Source organism: Callospermophilus lateralis, unplaced genomic scaffold, assembly GCF_048772815.1.
Source record: "Callospermophilus lateralis isolate mCalLat2 unplaced genomic scaffold, mCalLat2.hap1 Scaffold_63, whole genome shotgun sequence".
Taxonomy (NCBI): Eukaryota; Metazoa; Chordata; class Mammalia; order Rodentia; family Sciuridae; genus Callospermophilus; species Callospermophilus lateralis.
In genome coordinates this window covers 8,701,638-8,726,793 of record NW_027514713.1, presented here as the reverse complement: position 1 = coordinate 8,726,793, position 25,156 = coordinate 8,701,638, and the positions used below count along the sequence as shown (strand labels likewise).

General features: G+C 32.3%; 2 protein-coding genes across 4 annotated transcripts in view; both read right to left on the bottom strand.

The window, feature by feature from the left end:
* Positions 1 to 3,273: 3,273 nt before the first annotated feature.
* Positions 3,274 to 22,200, bottom strand: LOC143389586 (ankyrin repeat domain-containing protein 26-like). 3 transcript variants are annotated; one of them, XM_077108368.1, is made up of 6 exons: positions 22,115 to 22,200; positions 21,306 to 21,508; positions 14,339 to 15,272; positions 8,350 to 8,622; positions 7,477 to 7,647; positions 3,274 to 3,360 (listed from the first exon to the last, which is right to left on the bottom strand). In XM_077108368.1, exons 3-5 carry the CDS (start codon positions 14,426 to 14,428, stop codon positions 7,510 to 7,512), a joined length of 501 nt encoding a protein of 166 aa, XP_076964483.1. In that variant the 5' UTR covers positions 14,429 to 15,272; positions 21,306 to 21,508; positions 22,115 to 22,200; the 3' UTR covers positions 3,274 to 3,360; positions 7,477 to 7,509. The 3 variants fall into 3 exon arrangements, with proteins under 3 accessions (XP_076964483.1, XP_076698663.2, XP_076964482.1); XM_076842548.2 differs by lacking the exon at positions 21,306 to 21,508 and having other exon boundaries at positions 22,115 to 22,160; XM_077108367.1 differs by lacking the exons at positions 7,477 to 7,647; positions 8,350 to 8,622; positions 21,306 to 21,508 and having other exon boundaries at positions 22,115 to 22,160.
* Positions 22,201 to 23,524: 1,324 nt separating this feature from the next.
* The window catches only part of LOC143389708 (uncharacterized), a 43,238-nt gene continuing 41,606 nt past the window's right edge, over positions 23,525 to 25,156 (bottom strand). Inside the window, exons 14-15 of the mRNA XM_077108377.1 lie at positions 23,602 to 23,675; positions 23,525 to 23,545 (exon numbers count right to left, since the gene is read on the bottom strand). Coding sequence (XP_076964492.1) covers positions 23,525 to 23,545; positions 23,602 to 23,675 — 95 coding nt within the window. The remainder of the gene's footprint in view (positions 23,546 to 23,601; positions 23,676 to 25,156) is intronic.

Below are 25,156 nucleotides of genomic sequence, written 5' to 3'. Positions count from 1 at the left end.
TATGCAGGAAGAGAAAAACACAAGAGTGAGATTCACAAATGAATGTAAGACTTGGGATATGGCTTAGGGTAGAGCATATTCTGGATTAGATTGGAATATCATCAATCAATCAATAAAATAAAATAAAATAAAATAATTAAAAACTGATTTTAGTGTTTGCAGATCCTCCTTTTGAAAGACATTGTATCTAAGTGGAATAATGGAGAATAATCTTTGTTCTTCTTTAACTGTATTTTTCAATCTTTATGTAATGATCATATGTAAAACTCTGAACATTTTAAAAATTACATATGTAACACGAAAAATGTTAAAAATGTTTTAAATAATAAATTCATAACAATTTAATCTACAGTCACCTTGAAAATTTCTTCCTGATTTATTAGATAAACTGAGTATTAATTTTCTTATTTTTAATGATAACACAGGACTGGGGTTGTTTTTCAGTGTTAGAGAATTTTTCTAGCATGGTTGAGGCACTGTTTTTGATACTCAGCACCACATATAAATAAATAAATAAAATAAAGGTTTATCAATAATTAATAATATTTTAAAAAAGATAACAGAATAAGTTTCAAGGGCAGATATGCAAAGAACTTATTAATATTGAAATGGTGAACTCAATAACAAAACCTGAGAGCAAATTCAGAAAATATTCTTATTTCATAAACTGAATTGTACAGAAAGTCTGTAGAAGAATGATGTGGTGCATATGAAGTGTGTCCTGCATACAAAAGACATGCATGCAGGTCACCACTGAAGTTTCACAGCATTAGAGGAACATTGGACCACCAAATCAAGACTAAATCCAGAATGTAGCTTGTTTTGGCAAATAAAGTGTTTCTGTTGTTATTTTCTTTTGCCATGCTGAGATTTGTCCTCAGGCTTCATATGTGCTGTACATGTACTCTACCACTGAGCCTCACCCACTTACCCTGAAAATATAGTTTTATTGGAATGCCATCAGGCATTCAATTATTATATATTGCAGATTTTAGGCTATGACCAGAGAACTGCTGGTCCACAAAGCCTAAAGTCTTCATCATGTGCTCCTCTAAAGAAATATTTTGCAAATTTCATTGGTATTAATTTTAATATCACCAAATATATTGACATATTGGTGGAACAGGGATCCCTGTGTGCAATCTACCAGCAGCATTCAGGTTAATTTGAGAGTCAAATATTTTGAGCATTTATCCACTGGTTATGAAAATTAAAATTTAATTATAAACTGAAGAAACATCTATAGAACTATTACTGAAATACACCATTCAAAAATCAAAATCAAAGATATCATGAATATCCCAGAAATGCCCAGAAATCATCCCAGATTAAAAAAAAAAAAAACATAACAAACAAACAAAAAAAAAAAGAACAAACAAGACCACTGCACACAGTGAATAATTGATATTAAAATTTCCCCAAATTGGATTTATTTTGGTTCAATGACAATTGTTAAAATAACTGTCAAATTTTGAATAAGATTTGTAGAGTAGATATTCACAATATAATTTACCTATTTTGATCATTGCACCATAGTTACAGAGATAATCTCTCATTTTTAGAAAATGTGAGTTTTTTTATTTACAAATAAAAAGACATTGTGTGCATCTTGCAAATGGTTCAGAGATAAAAACTGTTATGTACCTAGACTTATCTAGAAATGAAGAATAACATTTGGAAAATGTTTCTTATGAATTCCTTTCACTACTGTTTTAAATCTTCTATAAATCTGAGATTATCAAAATAGAACATTTCTGAAAGAAAAATAAATTTTTTAAATATTAACAAGTAACAGCAAACACAATACAATAAACCATGAATCTGAATAGGTATAATAAATGAACAAATTTAGTGGTGAATGATACCCAATTATATTTATATTAATATTTATAGTCTCAAACTATCTTCACACAAATAATAATTACAAAGTAAAATCCTGCAAAAACCACATTAATGACCAATATTAACATCAGCAGTAATGAGGATATTATAGGTCACATGATGTGATTCAAAGTGAAAATCATAGAATTGATTTCTGTGGTACTCTTGCCAAAAACATGTAATCTAGCTCCAATCATAAAGAAACCAGTGAGTCCATTTTAAGCACATTCTACAAGCTTTCCTCCTGAAAAATTCAAGGTCATGAAGGTTAAGAAAAGACTAAGGAATATTTAAATCAGAAGGCATCTATAAAATAAAACAATTAAGTTCATTTCATGTCTATGAATGAAATTTTTTTATAAAGAACAATATTAGGCTACTAGAAAAACATGAAAATAATCTGAGAATTACGTGGTCAAAGGCATTATGATAGAATGTATAAGTGTTGATTTGAGAAACAGCATTTGCTTAATGTTTTTTTTTTTTTTTGCTTTTTTTCTCTATACAATCTTGGAAAATACTAGTGAAGTTGCAGGTTCTAATGCAAAGTACTTTTTCCCACTGAAGCACTTTAAAATGAATTGTTAACATATGCCATCTTTCATGATAAGTTTAGTATTTCCTAAAAGTCAGAACATGCTAGATAACAATATAACCTTCATAATGAAACTGATATAATTAATAACTATGCTGTTACCTGTTAATATTTGAAAAATATATTCATAATGAATGAATGTTGAATTGTAGTTATCTAGCATGTTCTGACTTGTACAAAATACTAAAAATATCATAAATGATAGCATATGTAAGCAATTCAATTTAAAATGCTTCAGCAGACAAAAGTACTTTATATTAGAACCTGTAAATTTACTATTATTTCCCAAGATTGTATAAACAGAAAAGGAAAAAATATATAAATAAACCACTAAGCAAATATTCTTATTAGAAAAATTAAGTCAGTGCCTCAAATATAAATTTAAAGATGGCAGTATAATAATTAATCCATTAGTGAATATAGTAACCAGCATGTAAAAATAATGTTGCCTAATTCTATGGACCCATATTCAGTGATATAATATAAATAATCCATCATTAATGTGATATTTAGATCTACCAAATTAGTGTTGATTTGGTTGCTGAATTGAGCTTAAATGCTAACATTTAGATAGTCTGAAAACACATCTCCATAAAAACTGGTTTGCACTTGCACTTCAAATTTTCTTACAGATATAAATATTTTCATATTTTGATAATTTCATCATATATATGTTACACACATCCATTTTAATAAAGTATTTACATCACATCACATTTCATAAATAATTTAAATATTATATTAACAATCTGAAAAACACAATATTAGCTTTCATTTTTTTTCTTAAAATCTCTGTATATCCTTATGATGTTTCAAAAAGTAGATCTTGTCTTGTCTTATTAGTAATTCTTAATGCAGAAGCTCCCATGGTCAGGACTCAAATTCTGCAGCAAGTGAAGAGAAAAAGAATTATATTTTTTCTCAAACATTTTATAAGTATAAATCAGTGAAGAAGTTTAGAACTTTTCATTGTTTATAAGAAAAATAGATATGTCCACAATACAAAATCACTATGGAATGCAGTCTGCCCATATTTTCATACACAGTTGTCATTATGACTGAGTATCAGAGCTTTGGGTTTTCCACCCCTTATGCATAAATTTGACAACCATATGCTAGGGTATTCTGGCAAGAACTGGGATGACAACATGGAGATGATAATGGACACCTGTCAACAGTCATATACCATAGCTTCAAAAGTAGACAACCAGGAAATTTCCATACAGAGTCATTGGCATTAGGACAATGATAAAACAGGATACTACTGGAACACTTAGAAGGGATTTCTGTCCCAAATTTGTGTCAGTGTTTGAGGTCCTTCAAAGGAAGTGATACATGAGTTAACACCTGAAGTAAAAGGAGAAATTGTGAGAGAAAGGGAAGAGGTGCATGCAGACACCGAGATGAGAAAGAACACTTGTGGAATCACAGTGGTCCAGTGTCACTAGAATCTAGAGCAAAGTGGCAGTAAAGCAAGTGAGATGAGATAGGCTGAGTAACCTGACAAAAATCCAGTTGATTTGGATATTTTAATTTTTGGCTAAGAAATTTCATACTTTTATTGAGGCAAATGTAAACTAATGACAGAGTCATGACAGGGTATTTTAAATGTGTGACTGTTACTAAGTCAGTCTGGGCTTTTGGCCGTAAACCACAGAATATGGGTGATGCCATTTTTTTCCCACCAAAGAATGTCAGTGTATAGGGTGAGAGTTTCATAGTGGGGCAGAAGTGGGAAAAAAGCAGTTTCACACTTAAGGTCTTTTTATAAAACTCTTCTATTACTAATTCCCCAAGTAGGGTCTAAAATATATTACTGAACATAGTAAGTATGTTGTAGTGATAACAATAAGGTGGTGTCTAATGCCTTTACACATTTGATGTGAAAACAAATGATTTTGACTGACAGAATTCCCATTCCTGTCTTTATGTTCTATTTTTAAAGAAAATTATTTTAAACAAAAATTTTTACTGGTGAATTTGACTATATATAATAGAGGAAGTAGTTATGACATATTCACAGATGCACATAAAATAATTTGATCACTCTTCCTCTCTAGTAGTTTTTTCCTCTCCTTCTCCCTTAACCTTTGAAGGCATTCTACAGTGATTATGGAGACATATCTTTGTATCATGATGAGAGAGTTTAAAAAACACTCTTCTATTCAGGCTAGCATGATATGGCAAACTAATGTTCCACAAGTAAATGTAGAACCATTACATTAAGTTTTAAATAAACTAGCTTATGCATAAGTAAAAAAGAATCATCACTTTCTCCCAGAAATACATTGGAAAAACAGTTGCCTCCCAAATCCCCTTTGGATTGTGTCTACATTCATACACAATTTATCATTGTTTTGTAAATGGTAAATTATCTCATTTTTTCTGGTAAGAACTAATAAGAACAACTTATACTTGCAACATGCATAACAACTAACTTTCATTCTCTTTTTGTATATAGTCATCCAATTTCATGACTCTGAAGCACTTCAAAACCGATTCTCTCATTTTTTCAGAAAGATATTCATGTAAGCTAAGAAACTGAAAAAAACATATATCAGCTATTAAATTAAATTGTAATTTATGTATTAAAATTATTTCTTTCTGTCATAACTATTTAACTTCAGCATTGTTTTATAAAGCTTAGATTTGTTCTCCTGTGATTTTTTAGGTCAAAACGCCAAATAAAAGAATAAAGTTGAGGTCACATTTAACATAGATATGCATGGCTTTACTGTGTGTTAAGAAGTTCATCAAAACACATTGAAGCAGGGTGTTATGGCACATGCCTGTAATCACAGTGGCTTAAGAGGTTGTGACAGGACAGTCTTGAGTTCAAAGCTAGCTTCAGCAACCATGAGGCCTAAGCAACTCACTGAGACTCTCTCTAAATAAAACATGAATAGTTTGGGGATGTGGCTCAGTGGTCAAGTGTCCCTGAGTATAATCCCTGGTACAAAGAAACAAAAAAACATGAAAAAAAACATGGAATCTCTAAACCAAGCTGCCATGAAAGCAAAGTAGTATCTTTTATTTGTTCATTTTCAAGCAGATATTTCATTATTGTAATAATACCCCTGATAAAAAATTGTCAAATAGTATAGAAATATCTTCAAATGGGTTCAAAATAGCTGGACATTGTTTTTCTTTTCAACTCTTAAAAATATAACTCATCATTGTTGGACTAATATTTGACTCACTCAAATGAAGTCTTAGTATGAAGGAAATCACCTGGTTGTACTGAAGGGCTCCTGTTACACAATGCAACTCTAATCCTATCCCTAACCCAACCCAAGCCAGGGAGTTGGGGAAAGCACTCAGTGTGGAATTGTGAAATGAATCTGATCAAGTTTTTTGTGAATCCATATGAAAATATCACAGTGAATTTCACCTTCATGTATATTCATAATGCATAATTTTAAAAAAACGTAAAAACTACAAATAAGTATAAGATAAGTAGAGCAGAAGAAAGAGAACACAAGGAGGAAGAAGGAGGGATAAAGTGGAAGTACTGGTTACTGAATTAGAGCACATTACATTTCATGTTGTTAAATTATGTCAAAATTAACCTCAATATTATTTATGTGAAAATGCACTTTCAAAATTTTCATCAAATAAAAGAATAATTTAAATTTTCCATAAGAGTAAGTGGAGGGATTGTTGCTCAGTGGTAGAGTACTTGCCTACACATGTGAGGCACTGGGTTCAACCCTCAGCACCACATAAAATAAAGAAAATAAAAGTATTGTTCATCTATAACTAAAAAAATATTTTAAAAAGAGAGTAGGTAGAAATTCTCCATATGTTGGCACAACACTGAAAAGAATCAGAACAGAGACAGTGTATGCAATTATGGGTTTGTAATTTCTCTAAAGAAGTGTACATATTTCTAGGGGGCTTCAAACTTCCAATTAAAGCAATGTTGGTGGAAGAGAGACAGAAATCAGCGATGTATGACTTTGCAAGTAACAATGCTGCCTTCTTGAAAGACTCTCCTTGGAAGATTCTTGAGGATGCCATTAGAAATATTGGTATTTTAAAGATAAATATAGCAGATGATGTATACTTTAGTTTATTTGACTACTAAAGTCATTTTACTATGTTGAAGTATATTAAATCATTATGGTTTCCTTAAACATATGCAACTAGAAAATTCTAGTAAAGCTAGAAAGATTCATATTTAGTGAACCAGTTCAAGCACTTAAAGAATGTTCCTTGAAGATATTGTCAAGCATTTATTACCATCATATGTATATTCTACCTATTACCTAGATAAATTAAGCATTTGACACTGAGACAATTCAGAGCAATAGCCACTGGTTCAGAACAAGATAGGTAAGTGGTTGATCAAGATAGATTAAAGCTGCTGCCTAGAAAGTTGGCCCATAAATTTGTTACCAGGGCTTCAGGAGACTGCCCATTCATTCTGTCATTCACAGGCCCCAACACGGATCATCAGAATATTTTTAACCACTTTGCAGGTTATACTTCCCATCATCACAAGTATGACAATGTAGAAAGAAAAAATTATATAGAACATTTTGTCTCTAGATACCATGTAAGGATAATATTAAACAATTAAAATAAAAATCAGTTAATCTGTCAGGTGTCAGAATGTGCTCAGAGTGTAGTCATAGCAACACTGGATACTTAAGGTTTCAGTTATAATCTTTCAAAAATTGTGACTGTAGAAACAGTCACAATATTAATATGTGAATCACAAAACTTCAAAAATACTCAACTAAAAGTCTAATAGACCAGATTACATACAGGAGAACACTAAGGGAAGTTTACCTTCAGATGTAAAATGCAAAGGTGAAAGATAAACTTCCTAGACTAATATTTCAAGAGAACATTCATTTCATAACATTACTTACACAAATTATAGGGTCTAGTTAGCTTTTGCATGCTACCAATCTCATCAACCTGTCTCAAAGTTATGCAGTAGATACAAATTAAGGAGACTAAGTTGCTCTCTTTCAGTCTAGGTTTTGACATACTTGTGGAATCCGGATTGTTCTATATGGAAGTGTCTATATTCTCTCAGTTGCATTTCTTAGAATTTTCAGTTCAGATTCCAGATGGCTAATTCTGAGTTCCATCTGACTTCTTATTGAAGTAAAATTAGTCTTTCTGAACTGCTCTGTAATTTCCGCAGCTGCTTCTTGTGTCTAAAGAACATAAAAAAGAATATATTTTAAAAATAATTAGAACCCAAATAATTATTATGTAGTTATTTTATTTAGTTCTGTGTAAAAAATTCAGACAGCAATTTTAAATGTGAAGAAAAAAATATTAGACTGTTAACTTCTGTCATCAGTATCAATTACATTAAATCTGAAACAATAATAATTGAGTTCTTCCTCTCCCCCTTTCCCTCCTCATTCCCTGCCCTCTTCCTCCTGCTTTCTACTGCAAATGGAACCCAGGATGTTGCACAGGCTAGGCTATCTACCATTGATCTGTGCTCAAAGTAATGAATCATTCTCATATTAGCACTCAGATTATCTGACAATTTAAAGAATAATAGAATCAATTCAAAATATGAAAGTTGAAAATTTTAACTTAACAATTCAGAAGTATATTTCTGCATCACATTTTTCTCCTCATACTCTTACTATGCCTACTATTATCAAATATTCAAAAGTTATCTGATGAAAATTATTACTCAGATCAAATTAGCTGAAAGGATGATGTAAATTGTGGTATTTGAAGGGGCATCAAATGTCTTCCTTCTCTTTGAAATCTACACAACAACTTTCCTCAAGAGATATAGAATACACCTATAATATGTATATCCAAAATACAGTTTACAATGAAATGAATTAAAGCAAATTGCAGATAAGTAACATAGCCTGTAAAATCAGAAATACTTGTTTTTGCTTCTCCTCTAAATTCCATCTTGCTCGATGTTCAATGTCACATTCCCACCATACTCCTTGGCCTCGTTCTACTCGAGTGCTCCGTGTGTGCCTTGGAAAGTTTACTACATTTTCTTCCAACTTCTTTTGATTCCTTTCTATTTTTTCAAATGTATCTTGCATACTTTTTATAAAAAACAAGTTCTGCATAAAACAGTCATAGTTTGTTCTCAAATGTAAATGCTTTGAAGATGCATTTTTCATCTTTGTAGTAAGATCATCCATCTGCATGAATAAAAGAAGTATGAAAAACCCAATATGAAAATAAGATACTGAAAATATTCGACACAAACTCAAACAACAAATTTTACATAATTTCAATTGCAACAAAACATAATCTATACCAGCATTTTTAAGAGTAGATTAAGTTTCTATAATAAGGTATATTAGCTTTCCAGTTGGTAAGGATTACACATCTATAAATCCCAATTCTGGATACATAATAAATGTTGAGGAAATCTATACAGAAGATGATTTTTCCCATACTGAATTTTCTACTGGATTAAGTGAATTTAATTTTATATTTTGTCACTGAAATATAGTTAGAATAAAAGTCTTAACAGGCCAATCTACTAACAAAAAATATTGACTGATATCAAATAGTAATTTTGTTAAAGCAACTATTAGGCATTAATATTTTTCATTCATTCTAGAATAGGTGTGGATATCAGATATTACTCTCACCTTGGGAGAATTTATATCTCAATAAGATAATCACCATGCAAACACTTTTGGTGACAGAAAAGTCAGAGAAAGAGCATGAAAAATAAAAATTCATTTTATGTGATCTCTGAATAAACATGATCAAGTGAATAAAAACAGACAAGTCAGAAAGTACAGCATGAATAAGACAGAGATATGGTACAATCAGCACAATTCATGAAGACCACAAAGTCTAATAAAAGCATGTCCAAATATTGACTTGTAAATAGATGCCCCCAGTCATGTAGTACTGGAATTGTCAAGAGGTGGAAGCATTTTGTGGTTTAGCAACTGATAACTGGCTAAGTGACATGGTCATAAAACAAAATTCTATTATACAACATAAACAAATAAAATAGTGATGCTTGCTACAACACAGAGGATCCTTGAAAAAAGTTTTCTAAGTCAATGAAACTGGTAAAAAACAAAATACCTACTGTTGTATAAATTCACTTGTATGAAATATCCATTACAGAATAATTTTAGAGTTAGAACTATAAGCCAACTTCCAAACAAGATTTCCAAAAAGCAAAAGTTAATATCAAGAATCAGCAAATGGTGGCTGGTAGTTCAGTGGTAGAGTGCTTGCTTAGCATGTGTGCAGCTCTTGGTTTGATCCTCAGCACCACACATGAATAAATAAAGATAATGTGTCCATCTACAAATAAAAATATTTTTAAAAAGCATCAATATGGGGCTGGGGCTGGGGCTGTAGCTCAGTGGTAGAGTGCTTGCCTTCGATGTGTGAGGCATTGTGTTTGATCCTCACCACCACATAAAAATAAAGATATTGTGGTCTATATACAACTATTTTGCTCTTTTAAAAAAAGGATCAATAAATGGGTTGGTATCAAACTAAAAAACTTTTTTCACAGCAAAGAAAACCATCACGCATTATGAACAGAGAGCCTTCAAAATGTGAGAAAATCTTTGCCATGTGCACCTCAGATAGAACATTAATCACCAGGATGTACAAATGATTCAACTTTTTTAACACCAAAAGAACACCAACCAATAATCCAATCAATAAATGGGCAAAGAAACTGAAAAGGCACTTCCCAGAAGAACATATGCAAATGTTCAGAAAATATATGTAAAAAAGAATTCAATTAGAGAAACGCAAATGCCACACTGAGATTCCATCTCACTTGGATCAGAATGGCAACTGAAAAGAATAAAATAATGATAGATGTTGGTGGCAGTGTGGGGAAAATGTTGACTTACACATTGCTGATGGGACTGCAAGTTGGTGCAATCACTCTTGAAAGCAGTATGGAGAGTCCTCATAAATCTTGGAATGTACCCGCCATTTGACCCACTTATCCCACTCCTTGATTTACACACAAAATCCTTAAAATCATCATACTACAGTGACACAGCCACAACAATGTCTAAAGCTTCTCAAATCACAATATTGAAGCTATGAAACCTTCAATAGATGAATATATTTAAAAAATGTGTCATGTACACAGGATGGAATATTAATAAGGAGTGAGAAAGAATGAAATTTTGGCATTTGCCAGTAAATGGATGGAACTGGAGATTATCATCCTAAGTGAAATAAGCCAATCCTCCAAATCCAAAGGCTGGAAGTTCTCTTTAATAAGTGAATGCTAACAGTAAGGAATTTGGGAAAAAAGAATTGAAGTTTATTGAATTAAGACAAAAGGAATGGGAATGAAAATGGAAACAGAAAAGACAGTAGAATAAATCTGAAACAACTTTCCTATATTCACATGTGAATACATGACCAGTGTAACTCCACATTATGTACAAATATAAAAATGTGAAGTTATAATCTATGATGTAAATATTCAAATACAGTCTACTGCCATATATATCTAAAAAGAACAATAAAGACACAGTGTACTACAGGGACATAGCCACATCAATGTTTATTGCAGCACAATTCACAATAGCTAGACTGTGGAGCCAACCTAGATGCCCTTCAATGGATGAATGGATAAAAACATGTGGCATATGTACTCAGTGGAATATTACTCAGCACTTAAAATAATGAGACCATGACATTTGCAGGGAAATGAATAGCATTAGAGAAGATAATGCTAAATGAAGTTAACCAATCCCAAGAAAAACAAATGCCGAGTGTCTTCTCTGATATAAGGGGAGTGACTCAAAATGGGGAAGAGAGGAAGAGCATGGGAAGAAGATTACCTCTACATAGGGAAGAGGGGTGGGAGGGAAAAGGAGTGAGAAAGAGAATTCCATGGATGGTGGAAGGAGACATTCATTGTTATACAAAATACATGTATGAACATGTGAGAAAAAAAATAATAGTGTTACCTTAGATTAGGTAGAGAGAAGTGATGGGAAGGGAGGGGAAGGCTGGGGATATAGGAAGGATAGTAGAATAAAACGGACATTATTATTACCATGTGTATATATGTGAATGCATGACCAATGTGATTCTGCAACCTGTATACTTAGAAAAATGAGATATTTTATCCCATGTGATTCAAATGTATGATATGTCAAGGTCATTGTATTGTGATGGGTAACTAATTAAAACAAATTAAAAATCACATAAAAATAAAATAGAGTCATTCCTAAAGTTAAAAAATAAATAAAAAATAAAAAGTACTATTGTTTACATTTGTTAATTTCTAAAATAATATATTGTTAGTTTTCTAGGACTTTGGACGTGTAGGGATTAGAAAACTGACAGCTAAGAGGTTCCAGGTTTCTTTTCAAGAAAATGAAAATGTTCTAATATTGACTGTGTAAATGGTTACACAACTCTGTTACTGTACTAAAATACACTGTATTTTCCATGTTATATGGGTGATTTCGATGTCAGGTGCATTACATATATAATAAAAATGCCTTTTAAGAGATGTACTGAAAAAACATTTAGCTAACATTTTTCATTCTCTAGTTTGGATATCAGTCCAGACATAATACAAATATTTATATGATTCATAATGTATGTAAATAAATGAAAAAAATAAAGAAATAGCCTAAGTTTTTCAATAATTAAACTAAAACCTAAAACATATCTGTATTTTGAGAAAAGCATAAAACAATTTGTACACATTTTTAAAGTCAATTTAGTAATTACTTGCAGATTTTGAATAGATGCACAAAAATGAAGTAAAAATAACAAATTTTCCTGAAACATTCTATTAAATAGTACCTCTAATTTAGCTTTCCTTGTTGTACCATGGAAGTAGAGACAGCATGAAAAGCTGCTGGGTTATACAAAAAAGCCTCAGCTTTCCTCAGACTAGATATTTTAATGAAAGATGCTGATTTTGTAAGAGAAAAATTCTAAAAGAAAATTTTAAGTGTAAGAAATAAGTGCAGTATAAAGATCCCCAAATATAATAAAAATCAATTATAATGAAAATATAAAGAAAGCTGTTCATTGAAATTAGTATCCCAGAATAACTTTTATTACTTAAGCAGGTGTTGATTTACAGATGACATGTTCAATTTTCTACATACTTGACTTGTCATTTGTCTTAGTTTCTTCATTAAATCCTGTCTTTATATTTTAAATTTATGTGAAAATATGCTAAATCTTCTAGAGAAGACTCTGATATGCGTTGTAGTTTCAGGGTACCAGCTGGCTGTTTTTCAAGATGTCTCGCAACTACCTGATATTTCTGTTAATGATTTTGTTACTCAGCTCACTTTAAAAATTTATTATTATTATTGTTATTGTTATTATTATTACTATTGTTATTATTATTATTATTATATAATGATGCTTACTCTGAAAAAAATATCACTACATACAACAGTAAGCTGCTGTTTATTTCTGAATTCCCTTAAGAAAATAGAAGATTGTGTACTTCTGCTGAGTCACTATCACATTCCTTACACAACAGGGAGAGCCCTGTATCTCTACATACTGCCCTTGATAAAGTTGCATAGTTTAACAAACTACTGAAATCTCAATCAATAATGGTTACACAGGTCTCATTGGTAGTGGTGAATTCTACAGAGGTTATTATCCCTCTCTTATTAGAGACTCAAATTAATACCCCACATCCTCACATCTCTAAAGTTTTGCTAAAATAATTCCAATATACTTTCACAAAGAATAAAGGAGATGCTAGGTAACCTGGTCTCCACCTCACTGCCTGTCCACATATCCTAGATTTCTCACTGATCCTCAGACCACTCCTGCTTTACATAAATCCTGCCACCCTCATTAGTCTGGACATGGGGGTTCAGTGCCAAATTAATGAATTTTAGATGGCTACAATTATCTTTGTACTGAAAGTCACTCTATAATAGGAATCAGGCCATGAAATGAAGAAAACTATTAGCAAGTTATCATGAATATATGCATCAAATTACAGATGAAATCAACTGTGGCTTTGCTGCAATTCATCACATTAGTCCCAGTTTATGATAATGACAAATAGATGCTTTTAAAGAGGTGGACAAGACATGAATGAAAACAAAAAATATCAGGACAGTTATTTTCAGATTTATGTTAAACTTAAATGACTTATTAATTTACCAACTAGAAATATACAAAAATATACTGAAGAAAGTCTATTACAAAACACAGCATCTACATTTCAGTTCAACTGGAAAATCTGGAACGAACTGTAAAAGTAACTAATTTATTTGAAACTAGGTATGAGCATTTCCATTATTTGTTTCATTGTGATCTTCAAGTATAGCAACAAGAAGACACTAAAATTGTTATTCAGTAATGGGATGTAGCTCATTGGTAGAACATGTGTTGAGCATGTGCAAACTTTGGGTTGAATTAATGGCACCAAAATTAGATATTGTTTCAGCATTATTGAGACCATATTACTAATGGCAGCATATAAACCTACAAAAAAATCTTAACTCAACCTCTTAAATCTTTATAAGAAACAATTTCTTAAATTGAAGGGTCAGGCCCAAGTTTCAAAAATTTTCTCCTTTTTAAATATTAAAATCCATTTTAACTAAGTCTTTTGTGTTTAGTTGACATATGAGTACCTATAGTTATTTTAAAATATGTACACAGTGTGTAAGAATCAGAGCAGGGAAATTGGAATACTTAGCACTTCAAACACAGATTGGTTGTGCTGCAAATGATGTCTAAGTTATTTTTGCTAGACAACAGGTTGTAGTTCTGTGTTGATACAGAAACACATTCATAATATCTACATTTTTATATTCATCAAGAATCAACATTTAGCCATAAGCAGATATCACTTTGAGTATTCCTTTGAAGACTCTTCATAGAGATATCTTGCTTGATACTTACTTCTTCTGCTTTCTCCTTTCCATATTGATCCAGTTGTTCTCTTAAATGATTAGTTTCATTGATTAACTCCAAATATTTGTTTTCCACCATGAGACGATACCTGTCCTTCCGAGCTTGAAGTTTTTTTTATAACATCATAAAATTGCGTTTGGACATTAATAACTCCATCTATTCTATTGTCACCTTTGTTCTGATAGTCATGCAATTGGTCTTCATGCAATATAGTTTCTCTTCGTAGTTTAGATACCTGCTCTTTAGAAACTTCCTGCTTTCTGAGGTGTTCATTCATTTTTCTTTGTTCATTTTGATACCTGTGTTCCATCTTCTTCAGTTGGCACTGTCTTTGTATTAGGTGTCTGTTTACATGATCTGTAGCCAAAGTCATTACTCTTGACTGATGCAACTCGTTTTCTAGGTTACTTATTTTTACTTCAGACTTTGGAACCTGTTGGGAAGGAATCTCACTACTAACGTTTAGGTTAGATACATCAATATTCTTTTCTTCCTGTGAACTAAAGTCTTTATCTCTGCCTCTCTGGAAAGCAAGTTCTAGATTTCCTTTTGGTGTTGGACTTTCACTTTGATGGGGTGGAGCAGGACCAGATCTGGCAGGGTGAGATTTGACATCTGTTTCTGGTCTTTCTGTGCTTTGTTTTTCACTCTCAGGTGTGAAATTTTGCAATGTACTCTCAACTTTCCAAATATCCAACTGTTCATTGTCCTGGAATATTTCCATAAGTGTTTCCTCATTCAATTTTTGTGTCCATGGAAGGCTGGTATTCTTTTCTCTTAAAATTTCAGTATTCTCAAAGCACTTCTTTTCCTGGTTCTGATATTTTACTGTGTCCATTCCCAGTCTCTTCACAGAGACCTCATCCTTCTTCTTTTGATATTTATGCAATAGCTTGTTCTCTCTCCCATCACTAGGAGAAACCTAAATAAAACCAAGGATACATTTAGCTAGCACTCAATAAAATGATGTTTCATAATTTTCACTGAAATTAAAGAAAAACCTGTATATTTTTATATGGTGAAAGGGTTTCAATAAATAGATACCCACTGAAGAAAAAGCAGATGTAAACTTCTGAGCTTATAAAAATATAAATTCCCAAGAGTTCAAAAGTTAATTCAAGAAGATGGATCTATGAGAGTAAAAGAAAATTGCAATTTAAAGAATGTAAGAACTACCAGGTTCAGGGGCTCATGCTTGTAATAAGAGGGTCTTAGGAGACTGAGGCAGGAGGATCACAGGTTCAAAGCCAGTCTTCAGCAATTCAGTGAGACCTTGACTCATTCATAAATAAATAAATAAATAAATGGCTGAGGATGCATCTCAGTGGTTGAGCACCCTGGTTCAATTCCTGGTTATAAAAAAAGAAAAAATTAAGGATTGAAAAAATCTGCATTATACCAGAATGAAAGAATAGATTAAGTGATTAGTTAGTTTGCCAATGTAAGAAAAAAAATAACTTTGCAGAACAGAAGAGAAGCGACAGAGAAAACCCCACACATATAGTTATCTAATACTAGACAAACACACTATAAAACATGCATTGGGGAAAGGATAGGTTCATCAACCAATTGTGCTGGGAAAACTGAAAACCCATATGTCATAGGAGAAATTTAACCCCTATTTCTCAAAAACAAAGTGGATCAAGGACCTAGATAATAGATAAAAGACCCTAGACCTATTACAAGACTAGACAGGCCCAGTGCTCCATCTTGTCATTGTAGGTACTGAATTTCTCAAAAAGACACTTAAAGTACAAGAAATAAAATAAAGAATCAATAAATTGGGCGGTATCTTTACAGCAAAGGAAACCATCAAGAATGTGAGTAGACACCCTATAGAATGGGAGAAAATCTTTGTCACTGATATGTCAGATAGAGCATTAATCTCCAGAATATATAAACAACTCGAAAAATAACTCAAAAAAAATAACCCAATCAATAAATGAACAAAAAACTGAGCAAGCACTTCAAAGAAAAATATGTACAGTTAACAAGTATATGAAAAAAATGTTCAACATATTTAGCAATTAGAAAAATGAAAATTAAAACTACACTGAGATATAGAGAATACAAGTAACACTAAATGTTGGTGAGAATGTGGGGAAAAGATTCACTCATACATTGCACCAAGAAATTTTTCAGGAAATCAGTATATAGATTTCTCACAAAACCTGGAGTGGAACGACCATTTGACCCAGTTACTCTGCTCCTCAGTGTATACTAGAATGATACTATATTGACACAGACACATAAATATTTATAGCAGCTCTTCACAAAAGTTAAGCTGTGGAACCAACCTAGGTGCCTTTAAACACATGGAAGGATAGAGACAATGTGTCATATATACACAATGGATTCAGTCATGAAGAATGAAATTATGGCATTTGCTGGCAAATGAATGGAACTGGACACTGTCATGCCAAGTGAAATAATCCAGTTCTCCAAATCCAAAGTCTGAATATTCTCCTTAACATGTAGTTGCTAACACACATAAGGGTGGAGGATAAAAGAATAGAAGTTTGTTGGTTAGACAAAAGTAAATAAAGGGCTGAGAGGGGAGGGGAACATAGTAGAATGAATCTGACATTACATTCCTATGTTCACATATGAGTACATGACCAGAAAAACTCTAGAAGAAGTTATATACTATGTATGTGTAATACACCAAAAGAACTCTATTGTAATGTATACCTAAAAACAATAAATAAAAATTAGAATTCACCATTTCCCATGTTGATCCACTTTTAGGATCATATGATCTACCCTTTAAACAGTTAAAAATTCCAAATATTTTATTATGTACCTATCTGTTGGGATGGCTTCAGTGGCAAATAAAAGAACATTTAACTTTAAGAAGAATAAGTTTGCAATCTGACACCTCATGTATTCAACCAGACCATAGTAAGAGCCTTAGCTCTACATCTACTGAGACATACAAAAGTTCTCCAAGGTCTTTTCCTAAAAATATTCCTAGCATATTCTCTTTTCTAACATTCTGTAGCTGGGAATGAGAATTGCACCTATAGATAAATGATAAATGCAGGAACAGCATTAAACACATGATCTATATCAATGAACAATGTATCACAATTCTGAAAAGGAGCACAAGGCTAAAAACATAGGCAAATTGCATGATTTTTCTCCAAGTCTTTTGCCTCTGCTTCTAGTGCACACCCACAAAGCCAGTTACTTCTGTCCTATGAATGGATAAACACCAAAGAAGGCCTGTGTTTCAAAATACAAATGACAAATAAGGCAAAATGTGTAAGACTCTACTCAGAAAATCCTGAGATTTCTACTCAGTATCATTTGTTTCATTTCAGTGAAGATTGAAACATGAGTCAATATAAAATAAAGGAAATAAACAGATCTTATGTATTAGGAACAAATACTTACCAGTGATTTATTTCTAAGAACATATTATGGTATGCCATTTTTTACAAAGGTGTTTTGTACTGAAGTAGGAGATTACTTGAAGCAAAGTGTTTGTTTCTCTTCTCAAAAGTGAGAAAATGATTTACAAAACCAGAGTATTTGCTGGCCCCACTTTTCCTCCTTACATAACAGTGGGAGTAGTAATGCATATTAATACAACAAGAGAGAAAAGTAACTACCCCAAACTAGAAGATCTACTATTAGAAGCAAGGGTTTTGAGATCATAGAAAAATCATCTATTCATCTGGAAAATATTAAAAGTCTTTTCTCTTTATCAGGCTACTCTGAAAGTCTTCATGGGACTGCTGCGGAGAAATACAGTTGAATTAAGAACATTACTTAATTCAATGGGACAAAAATTGCACCCCTCACCTCCAAAATATGTACATTATGTTTATAAATATATGGATTTAAAACCCTCTATACTTTCCCATGATTAATAGATTTACTGTTTAACTATGTTACACACACACACACACACACACACACACACACACACATACACACACACACACACACTCTCACTCACTCATTTGAAAACAGAAGAAAATAATTCAGGAAACATTTCCTTTCTGCACATGTCTATCTCTTTTTGTTTGCAAAGATGTGTTACTGCAATTTCATATCGTAAATTCTGGCATTATGGTCTCATGGAAATTGTCTGTAGGTTTCATTTTGTTCTGCTAAAATCTACAAATTTATTTCAGCAAGGTTTTGGTTGTATATCAGATGGTGACAGAAGTCTAAAAGCTTAATTTAAGAGTGGGACCTTCAAGATTAAAAAATAATTCCAAAAGGTAGATTTATTCTTTATGAGTAAATGTCTTACATTTCAATTGCACAAATGACAGATAAATTTGGGTGAGTTAAAACATTTTTTAAATGCAGACAGAAATGTAGTTGTGAAACACTTTTAAAAAAATGTTTTAAATAGTTGCATAGCTATTTAGTTTGTATTTTAACATAAAACACCTAAATTTGTATTTATGTCAGCGATTAAACTAAACTTCTTCATTCAGAAAACCAATGCTTAACAACTACCAGATGCTAAGTTTTGCTGTAACTAGTTTTGTCATAAATATCATCATTTAATTTTAGAGTCATATAACATTGTGGGGTTTTTTTCTGGTTTGTCAGATCTTTTTTATTTTTTTTATTGCCAAATAATGAACATTGTGTTTTAAATCAAAATAATATACCCATGCTTTGGGAAACAGCAGACTGCATCTAAATGGAGGTGATATAAGTCTGTGTTTCCTGGCATTGTGGGAGATGTCTGAAGTGTGTGGAACTACACACACATGATGACTGCATGTTGGTGAAATTGCCAAACAGCACATTCCTCAGACCACATTGCCATCATTAAGTGAAACATGGCCACATACAATAAGTTAAAGGGATTTTATAAATAATTCAAATAAAATACAGTAAAAATTTGAAATTTTACTGAATGTTCATTTACCTGATTAAAATGATATCTTGCAGTCTCCAATTCTTTATCTATTGTACAAACAGAGATTTCAGCTTGCTTTCTCATTTGATCCTCTTTGTTATATTCTGTTTCTTTTTCTTTTAATGGGTTCTTATTTTTTTCATCTAACATATCCTCATTTTTTCTCTTCACCTCATCTTCTTTTAAGGTATATCTGAAGTTAATATGGATGTCTTTTAATTGATTTTTGCCAAAAACCAAAAATGTATTTTTATGTTCTGGCTCTTTGTATGCTGATTTAGTATCTTAATAAAAATTCTATGTTTTCTGAAGCTTTTCTAGTTTAACATTTTAAATTTCTCCTTTAATCTTATGTAAAACATACATAATTGAAAGTCAATAATAAAAGATTGTTTTGTTATTTGATAAGTTTCTGTTACTAGCAAATTTTTTAGATACCACAGAAAAGGAATTTAGAAATGATTTGGTAAATTGACAAGATCAAGGTAATTTTTTTTGCACAATCATAGATCCTCCCCAGTTAAAAAGATAATTTCATAACAAACAAGTTTTAAAGACATTGTTTATATACAAACTTATGAATTCAGTAGTAATATCATTTATCTTCATAAAATATGTCAGGTATACCTATAATTGGCTTACAGTGTAACAGCATATTCAGACATTCTTCTTTCAATATGTGTCTTTTGGGGCTGGGGCTGTAGCAGAGTGGTAGAGTGTTTGCCTAGCAAGGGTAAGGTGCTAGGTTCAATCCTTAGCACCACATATAAATAAAATAAAGATATAAAATATATATATCTTTCATATTACTATAACCCCGAATTAGGATAAATAATCTAATATCTGTTATTATACTTTTTATGTTTCTTTTATGGTAACACTCTCAACTTACCTTTTTGATCATTATGTATTTTACAAAAAACTCAAAATCCATTTTTGAACAAGATGGGACCTAATATTTAATCCAATAATGAAGAATAATGTTCTTCAACAGAAGAATGGATAAAAAAAATATGATGTGTGTGTGTGCACACACACAATGGAATATAAAACATAACAAAAATAAATTTATGTCAACATATAGTCTACTGTCATGTATACCTAAAAAACATAAAAAGTATATGTCCTTTTAATATAGAAATATGAACAAATTTATGAATGAGAATGAATTTGAATAAAAATACTCTGTTTTCATTTAATTTTTTAATGAATGTTAATGTTAGAAGTGTAGCCAAGGGTCTAGCTCATCACTAGCACATCACACTAGTAACACAAAACCCAGAGTTTGATCCTGAAAATCAGCCTAAAAACTATAAATGTATAATAACATGTTTCAAGGCAGTGAAAAATACCTCATTGGTGGAATACAAACTTTCTTGAGAGAAATTTATAAATCCTGTAATCTTTTTAAAGTTTCACAACTTTAACCAAATAACTCTATATTGAAATTTTTTCAAAAGTAAACAGAAATAGGGAAAGTTATTTTTTTCTTTTCTTCTCATCCCCAACTTTGGTACCAGGGATTGAACCCACAAAAGCTAAATCCCTTAGCTATATCCCAAGGTCTTTTTCATTTCTTTCTTTCTTTTTTTTGAGACAGGGTCTCATTAATTTGCTTAGGACATTGCTGCTATGTTGATGAGGATTATTTTGAACTTTTGATCCTCCTATCTTAGTCTCCCAAGCTGCTGGAATTATAGGCACATGCCATGGTATCTGAGTAGGAAATGATTTTTTTATAAATGATATTTCTTGAAATATTAATTGTAATAAACAGTTAAAAATATAAACAAATAACAATCCCAAATTATGTTTGTTAAATAAATAGGTTACTAGCAGATGGGGTTCCATAGAGCCATTAAAATTGTGATGGGGAAAATATGAACTTATTTTTTAGAAGTAATCACATTTAATAATATGCTATCATATTTGTAAGAATTTTATAATTTATTCATGTTTTCTCCCTTGCAAAGTGCTAACAGATGAGGCAGTAGTTAAAAAAAATTGTCCTTCTTATTTTACTGGATTAAAGGAAAAGATTCCACTCCTTCTTTCAATCGAGCATACCTCAAATTGTGGAGTTGTTGTTTGAATTCTGTATTTTCTTGCTTAAACTCTGATACCCTCTGTTTTAGCTCATGAATCTCATTTTCCAGTTGTGCATTTTTTTTTAACATGTAGTGAACACTGTTTGCAGTGACTTTTTTTGCTCTTTATTATTCTTTGAAGTAATAGAACTGCTTTCTGGGTTTTCAACAGGCTAACAGAATCTGTTAGAAAAAAGAAGATAGAAATAAAATATGTGACTAATTTAAATATATGAATGCTGTATATTTCACATGCATTATTTATACACTAAAGCAATGAGTGCCTAAAACACGTGACACAATATGCTGAACTCTGAAGATATAGCAGATGAGATTAGACCCCTATTTTTCTTTAGCTTAAAGTCTAATGGAGAAGACAGACACACAAAAAAGTTCATTATAATTTTAGACAGATGATATTAGAGAAGAGGTTTGTGATCTAATACATAAATCTGATCTATAGAAAAGATTCCCTGAGGAAAATGAAAATACACTAAGAAATAAACAGAAAGCAGGTAGAATGTGAAGAACATTATTCTTTCCAACATAAAAATTCAAGTTTTCCAACTCCCCTGTGGTCTATACTTGTCTTGTACAGAAACTAAGAGAGACACTCCCACTATAACCTGCTGCTGGACTTCGGTCTTGAGAGAGACAACTCTTTATCTTTCTTTCTTTTTCTTTATTCCCTGTTTACTAGGTTCATTTCTCCCAGTACTAGAATATATCAGCACTCATGTTATAAATCAATATTCTATCCAAAGAACTGTGTAGAATATGTTTTCTTACCATGGACATGTCCATCTTCTTTCTCTTTTGCTTTATGATGTTTCTCTCCAGATGAGTGAGAAACAAACATCTGTGGATGATCCTCAGAAAATACCTGCAAAATAAAGGACCCCAATGAGCTGCATGAAGACTTCACTATCACTCTTTTAGACATCACCCAAATTTTGGTCTTGAAAGCAGCTAACTAACATGTAGATAACTACAGACTGAGCAGTCATACCTTCCACAGGGTGTCTTAGCATTGTGCTCCAGATGAAGCTGAACACTTATCTTCCAATGGCTCCTGATTTGGTAAAAGCATGGTGGATTTCATAGAAAAGGCATTCCTTGACAACATACAAAGGTGTATACACCCCAAAGGACGGGAGGAATGATATTCATTGTAACTCATCTGACTTTGCATTCACCATCAAATGTGAGAAGGCTTTCAAGTCTTATTTTAAAGAATTTTGAGGAGTATGTTTCATATTAAATAGGATTACACTTTTTAAACAATGAACTAAGTTTTTGTATGAAAATATGAGACTTAGGTGTTCAGTTGGGGATTTGACACTGAGATATGGCCCCTGCCCAGGATACACCCCAAAGGGAAAGCTGTAAACCCAAGGACTTACATATGTCAGCCAAATAAAATAAATCTAGATGTGTGCTAAATCTCACACCGGGAATGTTGGCAATGTGAGAAAAAAGATGAGACAGCATCTCTAAATTCCATCATTGCCCCATTAATGCACACAAATGCATTTCTTTAATATACTAAGACATTTTGATAAAATTATTCAACATATTGACTGAATTTTCTGCAAGGATGAGAAACAAAATGAAAAGGTCACCAAAGAAAAAAATTTTTTAATACACGTAAAAAGACAAAAATTGGGTCAACATACTTTATACACAACCAGAGGTATAAAAAATTGTGCTATATATGTGTAATAAGAATTATAATGCATTCTGCTGTCATTTATTTTAAAAAAATCAATAAAAAATAAACAAAAAATAACAAACATTAACCAGGATGTAAAGTTAAATATATATATATATATATATATATATATATATATATATATATACATACATATACATTTTTTTCCAACTTGTAGCAAATAACTACTAATTTTCACTAGAATTTTGAGCCTTTGACAACATCACCCTTTCACATGAATGCAGTCTGTGACCATTACCATTCATAACCCAGGTGGTTATTCGTCAGTCTCAAATTTAGTCTCAGTTTATGCAAGTGGAAGCACAAGCAACATTTAGAATTGTTTTGCCTCCATTACATAGTAAATTTAGCTATAGGTTGACAGGAATACTAATACTATTTTCAGATTCTAACCAGTTCAGAATGGTTTTAGATGTAATTAGTAATATATAATTCCTGGATTCCAAAAGACTGTTTAAATGGTATTTTCATTTGGCCTCCTTTACTTTCTATAAGAAAGAAAAACAAGAGGAAACAGGAAGAAATGCTTTATATGTTGACATACCTGAGACTGGGTACACTGACCCTCATCAAAACTTTTGTGCTCTTCCTCTGAAGTCATGTCAAAATGGGTCTCTGCTGATAAATGAATACATTTACTCACATTCCTTAGAACTGCATTAGAAAGAGTGAACATCAATCCAAATAGAAAAGCGTAATTGTAACACCAAAACAACGTAATATTCCAAAATATGATTTTCAATTAAGTTTAATATTTGGTGAATAATTACTGGTTTCAACTTTCCACAGTTTTTCTTTTTTCTTTTTCTTTCTCTGTGTATACACTTTGGGAGTGGACCCACAAACTTATGCTTTCTTGTCAAATACTCTACCACTTAGTTCTATCCCATGGCCACTTTAATTGGCAACTGGAGTCCTCTGAGTGGACTGAATACAGCCATCCTTCAAGGCTTGGACTTCCAAGTAGTTGTGAATAAAGATGTACCCATTTGCACCCAACAAACATTGATTTCTCAGGGAGTAGTTTTTCTTGATCCAAATCCTCAAAACACACCTTATAGAGACATGACAGGATACAAGTTCAGTGCAAACCATATTGCCAAGATTTGACTACTCAAGATCAATGAAATTTGATCAGAAACAAGCTTGAAAATCCACATCGAAAGAAGGGCTGATTCTGGGAAAATGTTGGTATAGAGTAAGCTGCATTCTAAGCTACACTATTGCATGGAGACCAAAGAGTTGGTGAAGAGCTTCTCAGCGAAGTGAGTGAAAGATGGATTTTATTCAAATCCCTAAAATTTCTGAACACTGAAAAGGTCCAGAGATTCAGTAATCTGTGTAACATAAACAAAAAAAGCCTGCAACCTGCATGCAAATATCAGTGCAGATCTGCCTCAGACAAATGGGGAGAGAGAAGAGGAAGTTGCATTCTGACTTGTACCATGATGTGCCCTGCTAAAGAGAAACCTGAGATCAAAAATATTGCTTAAACTGATCTGACCAAAAGGTGCACTATGCACTGGTGCTTAAAAAGCATGCTCTTCTCTCAATGGGTGATGAGAGTGCTGAAGCTGTAGCCATCCTCGGAAAGAGTGCAACAGTGGTTTCTTTGATTCAGTTCCTCTAAACAACACACACACACACACACACACACACACACACACACACACGAAGATCCTGGAAGTGCCTATCAAGGGACCTAGGTTGTGCCTGATGGAAGGTAGAAGAAACTGGTGCAGGCTAGACTAAACCTGTATGACTCCGGTGAGAAGGGCAAAGGGGAACCTATGTGTCTGGAAGCTAATGTGACCAGCTGAAGTGTCAGAAAAAATGAACTAAGAAATCAGAGAAAATGTGCCCCTAGGGATGGTGTTTTTTCTGGCTACTCACCCCACAAAAAGACAGGTGAGAGGTGAGTAGCCAGAGAGCAGGAGATGGTGAGAGCATAAATTGCTGTAGGCCCACACAGAGAAAAGTATCAAATAGGTCAGGATTTGTCTCAGAATAAAGGGATAGGTGAGGCCTAATGCCAGAGGGCAGTTGAGGCAGAGGAAAGGTATAAAGATATGGAATGAGGCTTGCTCATGTCAGGAAAT